At 42.3% G+C, this 18,448-nt stretch overlaps 1 protein-coding gene across 1 annotated transcript in view; it reads right to left on the bottom strand.

Moving 5' to 3' along the window:
* FAM160B1 (family with sequence similarity 160, member B1) overlaps positions 1-18,408 on the bottom strand; it is a 31,430-nt gene extending 13,022 nt beyond the window's left edge. Inside the window, exons 1-8 of the mRNA XM_010152257.1 lie at positions 18,332-18,408; positions 14,899-14,965; positions 10,824-10,902; positions 8,764-8,933; positions 6,579-6,683; positions 6,113-6,235; positions 1,588-1,881; positions 526-722 (exon numbers count right to left, since the gene is read on the bottom strand). Of these exons, the coding sequence (XP_010150559.1) occupies positions 526-722; positions 1,588-1,881; positions 6,113-6,235; positions 6,579-6,683; positions 8,764-8,933; positions 10,824-10,902; positions 14,899-14,965; positions 18,332-18,408 (1,112 nt within the window). The remainder of the gene's footprint in view (positions 1-525; positions 723-1,587; positions 1,882-6,112; positions 6,236-6,578; positions 6,684-8,763; positions 8,934-10,823; positions 10,903-14,898; positions 14,966-18,331) is intronic.
* Between the last annotated feature and the right edge of the window lie 40 nt (positions 18,409-18,448).

Below are 18,448 nucleotides of genomic sequence, written 5' to 3'. Positions count from 1 at the left end.
ATGTTTTGCTCATCTAACTCGCAAGCAGTCAGGCTAACAGGCATCCAGCTTTTGCTTCATGCTCTTGAGTTGTGCAGCAACTCCTTCCTTCTTCTTTCTTACTGCAAAAATTCTGCAACAACAGCCTGTTACTGAAGACACCCTTCCTGCCAGCAGCTTAGTGTTCACCCTGCACAGGGAAAAATTCATGTCTCCTAAACCCTCAACGTCCGAGCAAGAAAGTAATTTGTACCTGACACTGCAGCTACGCCCCCACAAACGGCTAGCATCATTCAGTGGAAAAACCTGCCCCCTGAGGAGTCTCTGCAAGGGAGTGGCAGCAAACCCGGCCCCGCGTCAGAAGCCACGTGCACACGGGATGCCCCAAGGCGCACCGCTGAGCTGCAGCTGGGATCCCAGCCCTGCTCTCCAGACTTCAGCGGGGGAGCGTGAGGACTTCATACATCTTAGCTACCTACAGAAGATCAGTTTCAGGGAGGGGTGTAAAGTCACCTTGGGTATTAAATACAAAAATAAAATTCTTACCCCCAGTTAATTGCCTCCACTGTTTCAATGTCTAAGGGATCCAGTGACTGAGGCAGGGCTTTGTAGAGGGTGGCCAGCCTGTCTGTCAACAATTCACATAAACAAGTGCTTTCAGTCAGGCACTTGGCAGCTGCTGGTTCTGGCAAACTCACCAAAAGCATGAGGCCTTCACAGGCCTTCACTGCTATCCGGCCGTCCTGGCAGAAGGGCATGGAAGAATTAATCAGAGGGTGAATGAAGCTCACTTGAAATCAAGCAGCAAACATCTCCCAAATGAAACCTCTCCATTCCCCCCACCATGAGCGAATGAATTTATTTTTCTTGCCTTTCCAGTGATTACAATTAATTTCTACTGAATTTGGATGGTACAAAATAAAGAATCTCTCCCAAATCCATGTCAAACACTAAGAATGCAACTGCAACCTTCAGGACGACAGAACTAGTGCTGCAGGTCAGCTTATGGCCAAGGTATCAGGCAACGTAAACGTTCACCTAACGCTAACAAGGTACCATGGTAGACTGGGTTTTCTGCTCTCCACACTGCTGTAGCACTTACAGGCTTACCCAATCCTCCTCGAAGTTTTCTGAAAGAATCTGAGTAGGAATTGGAGGATGGAGCTGGGTAACACACACAGCAGTTGCTTTTAGAAGTCAAACCCTTAGAGATAGTCCAGTGGCCTCACAAAAACGTGGGTTTGGTTAAGTAAGTACAAGGGAAAGTAGTTTTTAAAATACTCTCTGGTAGTATATTTAACCTAATGATTACCCTATATAGCTTGTCTGTTAATCATGCAGCAACCTACAGAAATTGCTCAAAAAACCCCCTGCAATACCATCAACACACTCAATATTTAAAATAATATTTTAGCTTTCATCTGACGTGGCAAAGAAAATTGCCAATTTACAAAAACTGCCTGCCAAACAACCCTTGTTTCACTGTTTTAGTTAAAATACAGTGTGTATGTACATGTATATTCACTCCCCCTGCCCACTTCACACAGCATCCAAACCATTTCACTTTACTGCATCGAACAGAACAAAAAAAACCCAAAACCAACTCACGGGACTTTTAGTGAGGTTTAGTAGGGAATTCACTAAATTATAGTCTTGATTTGGACAAAGAGCAGAGGACTCGGGCGATGACGTGACATTCAGTTCGTCCAGACTGAAAGAGAGGTCCTCCGCCTGCTGCGGGAGGTCATCTTCCTTCTCCATTTGCTCGGGCCCAGCAGCACCAGGAATCTCTTCAGGCTGAACGGGCTGTTCCGTGTCTGCTGCGGAAGCGTCTCGGCCTTTTAGCACGTCCTCTGGGAGTACGCCCGCCGATCCTTTGGAAGCCATCGCTTTTAACTTACTCTGCAAAGCATTTTGTTGGAATTACTGTTCGTCCTCAAGCAGAAATTTACTAGAAACCAATTTTTTGGTGGCATCTGAAGTAGTTTTCTGCAAGGCTGGATATAGTAACCACGCAGAATGTAAGGGATTGCCAGAGCATGGGGGTTTTTTAAACCTGGGACGTTTTTTAGTCATCTGAAATTTCTCTTAAGTCCTGTACCATTTTGCTTCAAGGCTGAACATGCCATTTACAAATAGATGGCATCTTCTTTTCTCCACCACTGAAGGCACATATTTGCTCGATTCGCCCGCTTTTCGACAGAAGCTTTTCATTCACCTTAGGAGCGCACCGTTAAGCATACCCCAAACCATCCCCTTCTAGGTCAAGGCCTCAGATTCATCTGATAGCTGAAAACCTATTTCCAGTTGGAGTCACACAGTTAAACTCACTCTAAACTTGAGATTTTATCTTCAACAGGAAAGGGAAAATAATGTCTTTTATGACAGCGGAGTACTGCCAAGTTGTGTTTCTCACGAAGAAGAAGTTGAGTAGATAGAACGGGCAGAAGGTACCTGAAGTTGGCACTGTAACAGATCACAGAGAACCTTCTCGGAAGCTACAAAGTATCTCCACTTAGTCTGAAAGAAAGCAACCCATCTGTCTTCCCGTAAATCTGTCTCCAGCACATAAAAAGACATTTAAATCTGTGCTCTGTGACACCAGGAAGAAACTCACAGCAAGGCAGGAATTCAGTGTTCCTCTGGCATAAGCGCAGGTGAATAATACTTTATTAGAACCATAAATCAGACTCTAGCACAAGACATTTTTTCAAGTGAGTACAGTAGTGAGATTATAAATCCAAACGGTTTCCCTCCTCTCAGATAACACCAAAATTATTACAAACATGATCTCAAGCATTAATAATTTAAACCAGTAACCATTTGGGGTTAATGGTGTTTAGTACGTGCAGACCAGCAGGGACTAACTACATCACAGTCCCAGGCAGCAAACTAGAGAACTGCTGCGAGCGCTCGCTTGACTGGTGTGCATTCTCCGGGGAGAATCTGTACCGCGTGTTGCGATACACTCGTATGACCAACTCCCTGGAGAGGCAGCCCAGTGGCAAAAGCAGCACACTGCATGCTATAAAATAAGGGCGTTTTTTTACTACAGCAGAAAAATGACTCCTTCAACATATGGTTGGTTTGGGTTTTTTTTTTTCAGTGTGAAATGCGTAAGGCTGCAAAGCAACCAAAATGTGTCTGTCTACCCCTAAATCTTCTAAAGTCCTCCACAATCCTCCCATATATTTTATCAATACATGGGAATAACTGAATCCCAACAATGTGCCTGGCACGTAAAGCAGAACTAGGGACTGGAATTGCATTTCAGTCCTGGATTATGCACTGTTGCTGGCACGATTCAAGTCGCAGGCAAGGCTGCTGAAGAGAAGAGCTACTTTTTTTTTTAAATTTGGATAATATATTGCAAAATACTTCCTCTATCTTACAGCAGCCTATTACCTCATGTCTGGACTCTTCTGCTATTTCAAAAGCCATAGTTTGTTTAGCTAAGGCATCAATGAGAAGGCCTATAAATGCATAAATCACAGAATCACAGACTGGTTTGGGTTGGAAGGGACCTTAAAGACCATCTAGTTCCAACCCCCCTGCCATGGGCAGGGACACCTTCCACTAGACCAGGTTGCACCAAGCCTCATCCAGCCTGGCCTTGGACACTTCCAGGGATGGGGCATCCACAGCTTCTCTGGGCAACCTGTCCCAGTGCCTCACCAGCCTCTCTGTGAAGAATTTCTTCCTGATATCTAATCTAAACCTCCCCAGTTTCAATTTAAACCCGTTCCCCCTTGTCCTGTCACTACAGGCCCTTGTAAAAAGTCCCCTCCCAGTGTCCTTGTAGGCCCCTAGACACTTGCCCAGAGCTTTTACTCTTACACTGGCAGGCGACACAATGCAGTCTGTACACTGAACAACACAAAGGCAGAGTTCTTGCGTGTATTTAAGCTTCCTATTGCCTAATCATGCAATTCTGCAGCTTAGCTGCTCACCTGCCTCCTGTAAGGGTGCAAAACAGGATCCTGAATGACCTAATAGAAAAGGTTACATAAAACACAGATTCAGTGCTTTCTGGTACTCCTCTAAGTGACTGCAGCAACAACAGAGAGCAAACAGAAAAAAAATCCAATTTTATATTTTTGTGATATGTAACTATCAGAGTTTCAAAATCTGTGGTGGATGATGCCGTGTCTAAGTTCAGACAGATTTAGGAAGATTTCTGTGCAAAAATCAAGTGATATCACAGCTAGTGAGAACCTCTACTCAATTGATGGTGAGAAATATAAAGCTGGTAAGCTGTAGAAGCAAAGAGTGGAACTACTGCTCATTTTATGAGTACAGCTTTTTAAAGGACACTATATTAGAACCTGTCTAAGGTCTCAAGAGCAGAAACTGAAGCAGAGGATCAAGTGTCCCTTTGCATGGAACAGTCAGTCGCAAGGAGTATCTCACATACGATGGGATGGGATGAGATGGGGCAAGTAAGGAATAAACAAATAAGGAAAACCTGAGGTAGCAAGTTCAGCATAAAATAATGACTGAGACAGAGGTGACAAGTCTAACACTCCTATGTATGTTCTTTCTCCCTACACAAGAGCAAGGAAAACTCAGTTTAAAGAAAAGAATAAATTAAAGCCAAAATAAAATTAGTATATGGATCTTAAAGGTTTAAAAAAGTAGAATGCAGTTCTTCCAGTTCTTATTTCCACAACAAAAATAACTTGCCCAAGAGATCGTTATGCCACGTCGCCTTATCGGTTAAGCAATATAGGGGGGGGATTTTACTAAAATATAAACAGCATTCTATCAACAAACTATTTAACACGGAATCATACAAAGAAAATCCTGAGTTTGCACATACCCATTCATAAAATACTGTCGAAATTGATCAGGAAAAGCCAAAAAAGGAAGCAAAACTAACAGCTACAGATGGCTTTGGAGAGATGTATCTGTATTTCAGTCTGTAAGTGCTGGAGATTTGAGAGAGAAATGCCACACAGAATTCTATAAATTTACCTTTTCATGCATCTGAAGGTCAGAAAAAGCTATAAAGTCACAACAGCACCTCTAAGAGGCACAGATGTGAACAACCAGAATATTCTGTTCTAACACAGGACAATTCTGCACCCCAAATACCTGATCTGGAAACACTTAGAAGCTGTGATGCCTGAGGCTACGACACCTAGAATAACGCTGTGAAGGAAACAGGAGCTACAGGTAACGTTCTTCAACTTGCCTGAACTCTACAGCACGCACTAACTTGTCAATCCTTACACCACTTCTACTGCTTGTACAACTACAGAGGATACAATGGCAATCAGGGTGGTATTTCCCTAAGGGAAAAATAACTCACCATGGGTTCTTCACTACTGACTTACAAGTGATATTTATATACTCCATGGAAAATAATGTGTCTTTGCAGGTTACAGACCTCGTTTGAGGAAAGCTTGTATAATATTCCAGCAGGACACTGTATCTACAGCTTTTCACCTTTGTATCATATGCTTCATAGACACTGTGTCTCCACAGGAAACAGCCAAGTGGGAGCAGGAGGCATTTCTAAATGGACTCTCAGAACTTACACTTCATACGCTCCTTCTAAATGGGAACAGAAAGTCAGTCTTTCTCCTCCCACTCCGATTTCATCAACGCCACATGCTAAGTTCGAAGAGGGAGTAAAGATATTTGGCTTTCTTACAGATAGAAAATAATGTCATATTGTAGATTGTCAGCTGGCACTGCAGCTAGGGCCACTACCAAATAAGGGCCCGATCCTGCAGAACACTTAGCAACTTGCAAGGTTTCAATGCCCCATGCAATCTGTCCCTCGGTCCTTACAGGGCTGAAGACAAAACAACACAAGAAACCCCAGGTCTCCCTCACGCAGCATTCATACTGGTGTCACACCCCTCCTCTGCAGGCACTTCCGCTACAGAGGACAAGGACTCCAGGCAAGTAGATTTGTGAGCCCTGGATCAAATTCTAGTAAAAATAATCAGATGCATCAAGTCTCTGGAAGGAGAAAAAAAAAGCCAAAAACTTCTAATATCACAGGAAAAAAAATGCCAGAGGGAATGAAAACTAAGCTACGAAGCATGATGTGATACCTCCACTTCTCTATTAGAGCCCGTCTGTGACACCATAAATACACCTGGAAAAGTTTTATTTGACTTACCTCAAGGAAGAAGTTGACCAGGTATGGATCCTGTTTCAGCTTTGCACATACTATACAGAGAAACTGAATTTCTTCGTTTTCTGTTGGCGTTGCCAGAACTTCACCGCACAGCCTGATTAATTTCTGTCACGTAAAGAAAAGTGAGCAGTTAAGACAGAGAGCAAGTTACAGCTTTTTCTAGGGATGATGGACTGACTCCTTTTTCTCTATACACACCGCAGTGATGTAAGGTTATTGACTTGAGCAGTTGCCCTAGCTTTAGCTTGCTATGAACAAGATTTCTTTATTACTTATGACTCGCATCGCAGCAGCAGCTCAGGGCTCTAATCAATACATTAAAACTGATGTGTACTCGAGCAGTTTCTTTAACCCCCTTGGCAACGGGAGAATTAAACACCATTAGCTACAGCAGAATGAGAGAAACTTGTCATGCAAACATACAGCATCCTGAAAATCTGAACAGTACCTGCACCGGCCTGTGCACATTTATGTGGGGAAGAAGAGGTTGCCTTATTCTTCCAAGAAGTTTTGTATAAAAAGCCAAAACTTGCTGTTTCATTCCTGGAGGACACTGAAACCAAAACAGATGAACAATGACAAAAATATAACAAATGCGGAGAGAAACACAGATGCAAATTTGTCACTCAAAATGGCTAATTAAACAGCAATAATTTATCCAAAAGGAGATTTTTTTTTTTAAATCATAATCTGTTAACCCATTACTTTTACAATATTAACAGAGTTGAACAAAAAATGTTGTATCTCATTACTGGTTTTCAAATTATTCATACTTTTAGTTAATTGTTCTACCACAGACTTCTACCAATCTATCCAGAAAATATTCCCTATCAATACAGTGACAAGGAGAAATTAACTCTGAACTAATTGGCCACTGATCAGCTGTCTTTTCTGGTACCGTGCCACCAAATCCAGCAATTCAGTGAATCAATACACGCAAATATAAGATGATAAATTATAAACATCTTAATGTCTACCTTAGGCTAATGAAGCGTTTATAGATGCGCAGATGTTCCAGGACAGGAGGAAGCTGTTGTTTTCCTTGAGATTCAGCAGAATACAAAACACAAATATCTGTGGAACATCCAGACCCTGGTTCTACTGTCCCTCATGCAACATGTCACATGAAAGTACTTTCCTATCTCCATGTGATCTGATGGCTCGTGGTCCTTTACGGACCTTTGTTTCCAGCTAAATCCCCTGACTCTAATGCGTTCTACCACGTGAATAAATGCTGTTACTCCACAGGTAAATTTTAACCCACATCACTTCCCTCATCTGGTTCACTGCACAGGCGAATGGAGCAGGGGTGGCACAGACAGAAACGATAACTCCCTAGCCTGGTTCTCCTTCCAAGTTCATTATCCCCACGTTATTAATTCCTAATTATCACTGAGGAGATGTCAAGCAACCCGTTGAAAAGAATGGCAAAATGTGCACCGTCAGGGTGCACCTACAACAGTGCAGTAAGCCCCAGTGCTGTGCAAGGGTAATTCTCTTTCTGCAACAGATCTCTGCAACATCTTGCGAGCACTGAACTGTGTGTTTACCTCAGACGTACCAACTCACAAGTGGCAAAGCATAAAGACAGGCTGTACAAGAATTGCTTGTACAGGCATATTTGCGTGAGTGCAAAATGACTTCTCTCAACTCTTAGCAACATACTACTAATTACCCACTTCACATATGTCACCATTTCAGCTCGGTTTCTTGACAAAGTTTACAGATTACTGAACGAGCTGTATTTCTGAGCAAGTATTTTCCACACATCAGGTACCTTGTCCTGATCGGAGGACAGCTGGCATAGTAACAGGAATTGTGGAGCCTATCCTGCCAGAGCAAGGAACATCCCGGGCTCAGACAGCGAGTACCCTACATTGGTACAAGGTGTAAAAGGCTGACTGAGAATGAAACCATGGAGAGCTCCATTTATCCTTCGACCAGGATACACCACGTTTTCCCACGTACATCTTCATCGTGATACATAAACTTCTAGCACAACAGCTGCCAAGTTAATTCATGCCATGATCCATCTAACCCCATACATTTCAGCTTCTAAGTCTGCCAAGAAAGATAACAACAGGAATGAACCGTGAAGCTAATTTCACAAGTGCCGCAAAGCAGACAAGAGAAGGACTAGAGAACATTGCTCAGGGCTGCATTCATACCAAAAACTCAGATGTGAAAGCTCTCCGGGGATCAGCCTGAATTCATGCTTTCTTGACACAGAGGTCTGAGCAGTAACTCGTCACATTAAACAAAAATTGTATTTAATGCACCACTTTTCACCCAAGAATCTCCCAACACTTAACGAAGGACACAGAGGGATAAGACTGTCTTGTAGAAGCCAGAAAAATTCTACACTGAACAAAAATATTTCTCCGACTTCTAGCTTCAGTCAATATTGTCAGAGTGGTGAGTAACAAATCTCAGGGTTCTGCCTTAGTCAGCATCTCACTGGTGGTCCCACTTTGATCGCACTTGTAAAAGAGCGCTATTTGTAATACGTCGCTAACATAAGCAAAGAGCTATTTGCTGGAGTTCAGTGTCCCACACTACCACCTACTGTAGAACTTCAGTGCCTGTTAAAATTAGGAGCTCTCACAAAAGATGCTCTGCTGACAAGTACATACATCAGCTTTTCCGAGTGTGTAGAGCGTCTCCAAAATCTTGTGATGTAGCAAATATTCCATACAGGGTCCTGTTTCTCCCGATTCCCTCTCATTTTCTTCTTGAACTAGAATATCCAACATCTGTTCCAGGTGAGAAGGAATGTTGGTATCAGTCACAGGAGCTTTGTCATCTAAATAGAAGAGATGTGTGCAATTAAGATGGATCAAAATACTGTCCTCAATTTGCTTAAGTTCCAAATTTAAGGTTTAAAAACATGACCACTTAATTAAAGAGTTTTTTAACATGTCTTAAATAGAATTTTCAGAACCGCACCTGGAAACGTAAACTGGAGTCTGCATTAGGCAGATATCTACCCTTGCAATGGGGAAGACGTGGGACGTCAGATTTCAAAACACGCATTAATTACACAGGCAAAAAGGAAATTTTTACAGCAAGAAACCAAGTGTAGGGAGAGAAATATTCAACCCTCAATCTTCTGGTTAGCATCCACCCTGTCTGGATAACTTCCTCTTTGGCTCTTCACGCAGTATTCTGAAATCTATGAACAGCCTCTGCGATCAGCTGAATTTGCAGCTCATCAATTCCTTTACAAACTAGATAACTAATTAAACAGTTTTTCTAGTGATAACAAAGAAAAGCCTAACTCTATGCTATTTGTCTTTTATACTTCCTGCACTAAGATGGCATTCTGTCAGACTTGATGAAGGAAAGGGTAGGGCTCTGAATTCACTACAGCAAAGCCATGAAACCGCTGTGGATGTGTGCCACTGGCACTGTGAGCTGGCATTAACATGTAGAGCATGTCCACACATGGACACTTTCCTTTTTATTTTTTTCAGCTAAATTCTACTTCAACAAATAGCCACGAGGGAAATGACTGCTACTTCTTATGCAACAGTCCAAAAATAACTGTCACTTGCATGCACATGGCAAGAAGATCACAAAGGGAAACTGCCAGATCAGAGTGATTCTGCTCTCTGCCACAACCTCCAGGTTAGCCCAGAGTGTTTTGCTTGAGTTTCCTAGGCGTAATTCTGCTCCCACTGCAGAGGACAGAAATATATCCACGGAGTGGAAACTTGTTTTCCGCAACACTTTGGAAAGCGTGGGAGAGAGGTCAGCTTTTATTCTGCACCACGTAATCACAGGTATCAGTTTTCCCCTGCCACCCTGTCATTTCTCCCTTAGGAAACATCACATAGCGTTCCAAAAGATGGGTATTCAGATCCAAGGGTCAAGTTTCAACTTGTAAGAGTGAATATTGATATAAACAACATCACCAGTCCCAGGCACAAACACAGACTGAATAGCTACTCCAGCAGAAATACAGAACCAATAAATTTGAGGAAAGCATGGCAACATTCACTTTTAAAACTTAATAGCTTAATAACTAAAACCAAAAATTAAAAATTTACATATTGCATAACTGTTGCAGGAAACAAGGGAAAAATTTTAAGAAAAAGCAACTACAGCCATATTTCATCAGAATACCCATTGTTCAGAAGAGCAGAATAAGGTCTGGATAAGTTTTAACAAAACGTATTCTAAATCTGCTCACAAATCCACTTTTCAGAGCTACGTTTAGCAAAATACCTTTCATGGAGACAAGACACTACAGAAAAAATACCTAATACTGAGCACACAGAATTCAGGTATGTCTGGTAAAATCTATGACCATAAAATTGCTTCTGTTAAAATCTTGGAAAGAAAAAGAAAGTTCCTGATGCAAAACAATGAAAAGGTTAACATCAGGGACTACATTCCTGCAGGTGTCCATGCAGATTAAACAGAACATGTGAAGACAGAAATTGGGTGAGATGAGAAAAGATGGAATTCTCTACACTATACACAGGAAAGACCTTTCCCTGATAATTTTTCATGCCTACATTTTAAGGGATCAGTGGAGGCACACAGTATTTTTAATTACTTATTATTGTTGGTATTTTGATAAAAGACTTAATTCATTTTAGCATTTCTTAATCTTTACTTTTTACTGAAATTGGGAATTCCAATTCTAGTTTTTACAATAAAGAGACAAAACCAGAATGTTTTCTTTTACCTGATGTCTCTATGTAGTAATGGGTGATTGCTTTCCAGTGGTAAACAAAATCTTCTTGTAATGGAAGTGAAGGTGCGAGCTACAGGGGGGGAAAACAAACAAACAAATGGAAACCAGTTAGGAATCAAATAAACATATTTCCTAAGAGATTAAACTGAATTTTATCTTACACTTGGAAGTAAACTGCTGCAGACTAGTGCTGCAATCTTTCTTTCCTGTAACAAGGACCACGTACGTCACGCATGCACGAGCCCCGCGTCCTACTGCCTAGCTTGTGAACAGCAGCAGTCACCTCTCTGATGTCTCTTTCACCAATCTATTTGAAACAACAAAAGCAGTTGCTCATACAGCAAAGCAACACTAGAAACGTAGATCTGAATTGTTCAGATCCAAGAGTTTTATAGGAAAAAAAATGATGTTCTTTTACATCTTCTCTTGATGCAATCTTCCCTTCCTGTATGCTCTGTTCTCCTCTCTCCCTCTGCTCCTTAAAAATATCAAGTAGCTGCTTCATACAGTTTTTCCATGCCTTTTTTACCTGTTAGCCATGACTTTTAAAAATCTTGGTTTCATTTTTTTTGCACATCAGGCCTATCCCCAGAGCTTGACAAGTTATTATTTATTTTTTTTTTTAACAACTACATTTTTTATTTCATTTCTGAAAGAAGCTGCTTCTTTTCTGGAGGAACTTAGGATGGTCGCTTTTTTTTTTTTTTTTAACAACTACATTTCTTATTTCATTTCTGAAAGAACAGGAAGCTGCTTCTTTTCTGAAGGAACTTAGAATGGTCGGCTGGGCATGACTGGCATCCAGGAATAACATGCTGCAAAAACAACACACAGCCTCCCACCCAGTCAAGATCAGTACGGCTCCTTCCTCACCGAGCTCGAGAGCTGGGGGCCCAGCCCCTGCAGCCCATTACACCACAGCACAAACAACTGCTAACCACAGGCAACACAGGAAAAGAGGACCATGACCATTTTACCACTCTGCTCTCCAAAGTGAGACTTGAGACAAACACTGAATTCGTGTCAATATAAAAAGTTCAAAGCTGGCAAAATCAGGAATCCTATAGGGAAAAGCCCCAGCACTCAGCTGATCATAGAATCACAGAATGGTTTGGGTTGGAAGGGACCTTATAGACCATCTAGTTCCAACCCCCCTGCCATGGGCAGGGACACCTTCCACTAGACCAGGTTGCTCCAAGCCTCATCCAGCCTGGCCTTGAACACTTCCAGGGATGGGGCATCCACAGCTTCTCTGGGCACAGGCTCTGTTGTTGATGAGGCCTAATGCTACTGCTTGAGGCTTTTTGTTTTCCAAAATCAAGTCCTCAAGTCATCCTTTTACAGGCAATCCTGAAAGAAAGCGTATCACTTGACATGATGGCAGCAATGAGATCTGTGGGCAAACAGGAAGAATCCCATGTATAAATTGGTGCATCCATTTTGGAAGGATAAGGAGTTGAACCATCCAGACAAGCTATGGAGTGAGGTTCTTCACAGAATCAGAGTGGCTGAGGCTGGAAGGGGCTGCTGAAGGTCAGCTGGTCCAACCCTCCTGCTCAAGCAGAGCCACCTACAGCTGGTTGCCCAGGACCATGTCCATACAGCTTCTGAGTATCTCTAAGGATGAAGAATCCACAACCCCTCCAGGAACCTGTGCCAGGGCACTGCCACCCTCACAGTGAAAAAATATTTGAGAATGGTAACTCTACATTCCTCTAGTGTCTCATCATAGGGCCTAAAAAGTGCTGTGTTGCCTCAGCTCTTGGCCAAACAGAGGCACAGGGCTCAAACATCTGTACACTCTTCACCGGGCAGTGCTGGTTTCTTTGAAAAAGCCTTGGAAGTCTCCATATCAGTCTCTTCTTTTCCTTGAATTTAATGACACTTGAATTTATCTTGGTCAGTATGTAAAGCCCAGTACATGAACAGCATGCCCTGCTGTGATAAGAAAGTGGAATGCTAATTGTTAATGACCCTTGAACACAGGGCTTTGCAATGCAGGGCTCAAAATAGTGGGGTGCTTCGTAACTACCTAAGCCTGCATCCTGCATGGAAATGTGCCTTCACAAACGGCAACTAGGAAACCAAACCCCCTTGAACACAGGGCTTTGCAATGCAAGGCTCAAAAAAGTGGGGTGCTTGGTAACTACCTAAGCCTGCATCCTGCGTGGAAATGTGCCTTCACAAATGGCAACTAGGAAACCAAACCGACATCGCTCATCCACTCCCTGACAGTCTGTGGGCTCATTAAGTCTTCCCTATTTCCGTGGCTGGGCACTGAGCGTGGCACGTTAGCACACCAGCCACCGCAGAGTACCTAGCAGGACGCCGCACACTGGACCAGCTTAATCTCCTAGGAAGTTTACCTGGCACGTTAGCACACCAGCCACCGCTGGTGGTAACCACCTAGCAGGATGGTAGCCACCTAGCAGGATGCCGCACACTGGACCAGCTTAATTTCCTAGGAAGTTTACTAGGCTAGTGAAATTCAGATGAACAACTGAACCAACTGGAGACTGAGCCTAGGGTATTTTGTATCATGCTTCGCCTGTCACACTTGTTGCTGTAGATGCCTATTTCAAGCAATGCAATGATCATTTTGCACCTTTCTGTAATAAAACTATACCGAAAACTCCGCTCTGGCTGATGAATAGCAGACAGACCACTTTTGAGGAATACCAGGCCTTTCAGGCCACTCTATTTCCAAAGTAACACATGATTGATAACATTAAAGATTTATCCTTGACTGATGTGATTTTCCTCTCCACTACTTCTAGCCTCATCTGCCTCGAGATGAATGCAGTGCCTCTGAGCAGTGCCAGGAAAAGCATTTCACTTCTCAGCACTGTCAATAATTTATCTACCAACTGTGGATACAGACGCTCCCCCTCCCAACAAACGCCTCCAGGGACTCCTCGCAGAGGTGAAAAGGCAATTAAGGGACAGGTCCTGCCCTTTTTAATTAAAATGCTAAGTGATTTCACAGAGTCTTCTCCGATGGAGGACCGCAAGGCAGAGATACCACTTGTGTACATGCATACTGGGAATACACCATCAGCCCTGCCACCAACGGGACCTGGCGATGCTGAGCTATGGGAGCTTCACCTGCACCAGGGCTACCAGAATCAGCAACTCCTAACAATAAAGAAAAACTGTATTTCTTTACTTGTCCAGCTAAAGTACCCCCACCCCCAAAATTCCTATTCCCACCACAGATGGACCTAGTATAAATCTGCTTTTTACAGCACAGCTATTCCAGGGAATATTTAACAGGGATGTAACTCCAGCAAGGGTATGTATTGTTCTGAGAGAAGTGTTTTATTGATTAAAAAATGTGAAGAAAAAAAAATCCAACCCTCTTAACTTTGTTAGTCAGACACAAAACCAAGGTAAAGACCAAGACTAAGATACCAGATCACACCCAAAGAAAGCCCAGCACCGGAAAGCATTAGAAAAACTTAAGTCCCAAACACTTGGCTGACATGCTTTAACCTTACTAGAATAGGTAATTGTAGGACAAAGTTGTAGTTTCTATTTTCGGATGAATTATTAGCTGTCAGCTGAGATGAAATATATGTTACAGTTGCCAATCTGAGTAATAACTCTTCTGTAAAAGTACACCACATACTTGTGTAAAGATTCTGAAGCAAAACAAAATTCATTATGAAGGTCTGCTATTGGTCTAATTCGAAGGAATTACCTTAAAAGTGCAGTTATTTCTCTCAGTTATATTAATTCATTTTGAGGTAATCACATAAGCTCTTACCAATTTTGTGATATCAATTCCTAATTACAAAGTGAAGTTCTCCTCCTCTGGGGAAAAAAACCCAACATCTTAAGACTGCAGTGTAGGTGTTGGTATAGTGAATAGCCAAAACTCACTGAACACTACTAAAAACCAGTCTGTTGGAGCAGACAACAATTAGGTCTTCCATCTGGTCTGTCACTCCAGCAGTCAAGCTTCCTGGGAAGCAGTGAGCATTCTCATGTACAAGCTAAACTTAACACATGCTGCCTTATCATTCTGGTGACAATACATTACTAACGATCCAGCCCCACTCCTTACTGGAAAAGGGCTGTTCTCGAAGAACTGTAGATCTTTGACCAGCACTATAGTCTGCTCATCATACAATCTGTCCAAAATATAATTCCATGTAGTTTTGAAAAGTATACTGAATTTGTGTTTAGGCAGGAAAAAAAAAAGAGCAAAGAAACCTATAAATATTCAGTATTTAACAGCAATTCCTTCATGCATGTAAAAAACATTGTCCTATTTTTCATGTATGCTTTTCAAAAGTGCAATTCAATACCGAAAAGAACGGGAACAACGGAAGCTGGTGACACCCCTCAACATCTTCTGGACAAGTTCACAAAGAAAAGCAAACAGCGTATAAAAGAATAACAGGTACCAGCTGGCCAGATGTCTGAGTAAAAAAGGAAGGGGAAACTGGGTCAAAGAGGAAGGCAGGGGAAGTGCATGCACACTGCCCTGACTGAAACATGAAGAACCCAGCAGTCCCTCGATGCTTATCTTCAGTCTTACTACTTCACTAGCGTGAAGGTTTGCCCCAGGGAAAATGTGAAGAAACGAATGCTGGCAGGTTTACTTTATTTCTTCAGCTGGTGAATGCACAGAGTTTATAACGCTCACTGCTTCCACATATAAAATTAAGACTGCACGTTCCTGCAAGTCATGCATTAAATTCCACCATCAGAATTTGTTAACAGTAGCACAATGCTAAAACAATCAGTACTTTACATCAAATAAAGTGGGTTTAAGAATAAATCTTGTTCTGAGCAGTTACGCAGTTAATTATTTTGCAGCAGCACTCGTAGCAAACGTCTCAATTTCTTTCAAAGCTCAGTATTGCCTCAAAACATGCACAGAAAAGAATCTACTTATAGGCAGTTTACAGGGCCAGTCTAAGCGATATAGTGGAATAACAGGTTGGTAGAGAGGGGTCACAAAAACATGCAGCAGACACCAAAATCTAAATTCACTCCCAGACAGCAAAAGCACGATACAAATAATCGTGTCTGACAGCAAATTGCAAAATTCAAAACAACCAAAATCATATTTTTCTTGCTCAAGGTACATGGCTCAAAAACATCCTTTTGAGTTGATGATTAAGATGGAAAATCTCCTGAAAGCCCACATCAAACACAGAAGTCCTTTGAGCATCCAGTGACCACACTATAGACAAGCTATTTTGTCTAGGGAAAAATGAGTGAAGAGCACAAGATAAGGAAAAAATAAGCCTCACTGCTTAGCTACTGTACACTACATTCTGTACGTTTTTGAGAATGTAGCCCTCCTGGAATACTGCTGGGATAAAAGTATATCAGAAATGCATAGCAAAGAGAAAACACCTTGGGGACAAGACATATATATAAACTGTCACAGATTCATTACTATTAACCTCATAAAGCAACAACATTTCTCTTCTGCCCTGAAATAAGCCAATAGAACAAAGACTGCAGTCCCCTGCACCATTCTCACCAACACACCTAACCCAATCAGATGATGCTCTGTCGGGATGACACCACAGTGGTGCTTGCTTACCTGGATGCTGCAGAGCAATCCAGGAAGGGCAAAATTATCTGAAGTACTGGCAGGATTGACATATGGTAAGAGCTGGCAAAAATTAGGGTACGGTTGTAGTGAAAATTAAGAATATGATTTCTCACGCTTGGACAATTTAGGCAGAAAAGACAAAGTTTTGAGTTACTCAAGGTAAGAAAAAGTCTTAATAAAAAGGAAGTGATCCCTTCTGTTTGCCTCATCACAGTCCTGTCATTAAGGAAGTCAGTTAAAGAGCTCACAGGTGAAAGGCAACTACTCCTATGTGTATTAAGACTGCCAACCTTTGGCACTCCTCCTCACAGTTCAGAGATGGCATATTGAGGGTAAGATAACAACGATTATCTAATAACACAGGAAGTCTTACTATTTAAATGCACCTCTCTGAAGTCTGCAGGCCTGCAGGCCCTGAGACAGGACAGCAACATTATATAAGTGATGTGCAGGAGAAATGACAATTCTCATTCTGAGTAGTCCTACCACTGGAAGCTAAGCCCAGGCACTTCAAGTGTATTTAAGTATCCAGCTCAGCTGAATTCCTCCAGGAGGAAGGCACCCAAAACCTTTGAGAATTTACATCCTAGTTACCAGTTCTCTTGCTGATATTTGGGGATGAAACAGAGTCCAGCTGAGGCTGCACAAATCTATACTTGCTCTGCAGCAATATCAGCAAGTAAAAATGATGCTCTGAATACTCTAGGTTCTGAAACCAGCAGGCAGCATCCAGGTGGACTTACCTAATATTTGGCATTTACATTTACATTTTCATTTTCAAAGTAGCAAAGCCAAGTAGCCCACAGGCTTCTATCAAAGAGGAGAGAATGAAACAACGATTTAAAGTCAGATACAGCCCCAAAACTGGTTAAAAGTTTCTGTTTCTCAGTTCTGTCTTTAAGTTAGTGGGTCAAACTTCCTAGATAAAGAAAGGAGCGTTCTTAATATCCTCTTGCTCCATGTTTCATTCCTAGCCTGTGGTGCTCAGTATTTGTCACAACCCTGTAAACGCAATTGAGTGCAGCATTTGCTATCAGGAGGTTCATCACGGCGGTGTTAGCGGGATGAGGCAATTCTGAAAGGGACATGAGAGTTGAGCAAGGGCATATAGCACGTTGTTTGATAGCAAACACTTGCACAATGATGTTATCAATCTGTTCCTGGGGTTTGGGGGGGGTGTTTAAAAAAGATGGCCTAGTCACTATTATCTCTACTTTTCCTCTTTTCTATTTACATAGTTCATTCTTCCTAGTTATTATGGATGTCAAATAAATCCAGTCATTGTTAGTTTATTTTTGTACACATCAATAATGTAAACAATTTAGAAATAACTTTTATTAGGTATCTTGAATCGGTAAGCCTGAAAGAGTAACTTCACCTCCACTCCTGCATCTCTCAGTCATTCACTCCCTTTCAAAACATGGCCCAACTCCCTGTAACAAGATTTCTTTCCTTAGGCAACCACCACTTTCTCCTCCAATGAAAGCACTGTCTATTGAAGGCATATGTGGTCATAGAGAGTTTTCAAGTAAGTAATTTCATCATTATTTAAAACATTTCTTTCCAACTGCCACTCTACCACTAAAAGAGCAAACTATGAACCTGCAATTAAGAAATGCATGCTTAGCTTTAAAACCTGCCTAGTCCTGCCGAGCTACGGGCACACGCAGCCAAGCCTATACTAAGTATTGGCAGCATCACAGCGTATGCTCATGCACACAGGGTGCCCCTCATACAGACAGGATTTGGCATGCAGGCTCCTTTTTCAACCATTTGAACCATTTTCCTTCAACACCTTCTGCCTTCACTTCCAGCAATACTTCACTGGCGGTTTTTAGTGCCCAACCAAGGATGCCCCTCTCCAAGCTCCGTCCGTAGGTGTCCGGGCGTACTGACAAAGGTGCCGACCAGGACCTCAGCTCACCGCAGAGCAAACAGATCACCGGTGCGGGCAGCCCGCGAGTCGCGAGAAGCAGGGAGCTGCGCGCGGCCTACCGACATGGCAGCTACAGAGGCAGGCCCCGCCGCCTTCCTCTCCCCG

This window comes from Eurypyga helias, unplaced genomic scaffold (genome assembly GCF_000690775.1).
Source record: "Eurypyga helias isolate BGI_N326 unplaced genomic scaffold, ASM69077v1 scaffold720, whole genome shotgun sequence".
Classification (NCBI taxonomy): Eukaryota; Metazoa; Chordata; class Aves; order Eurypygiformes; family Eurypygidae; genus Eurypyga; species Eurypyga helias.
Note: the sequence above shows the minus strand (reverse complement) of the source record. Positions and strands in the feature narration are given on the sequence as shown.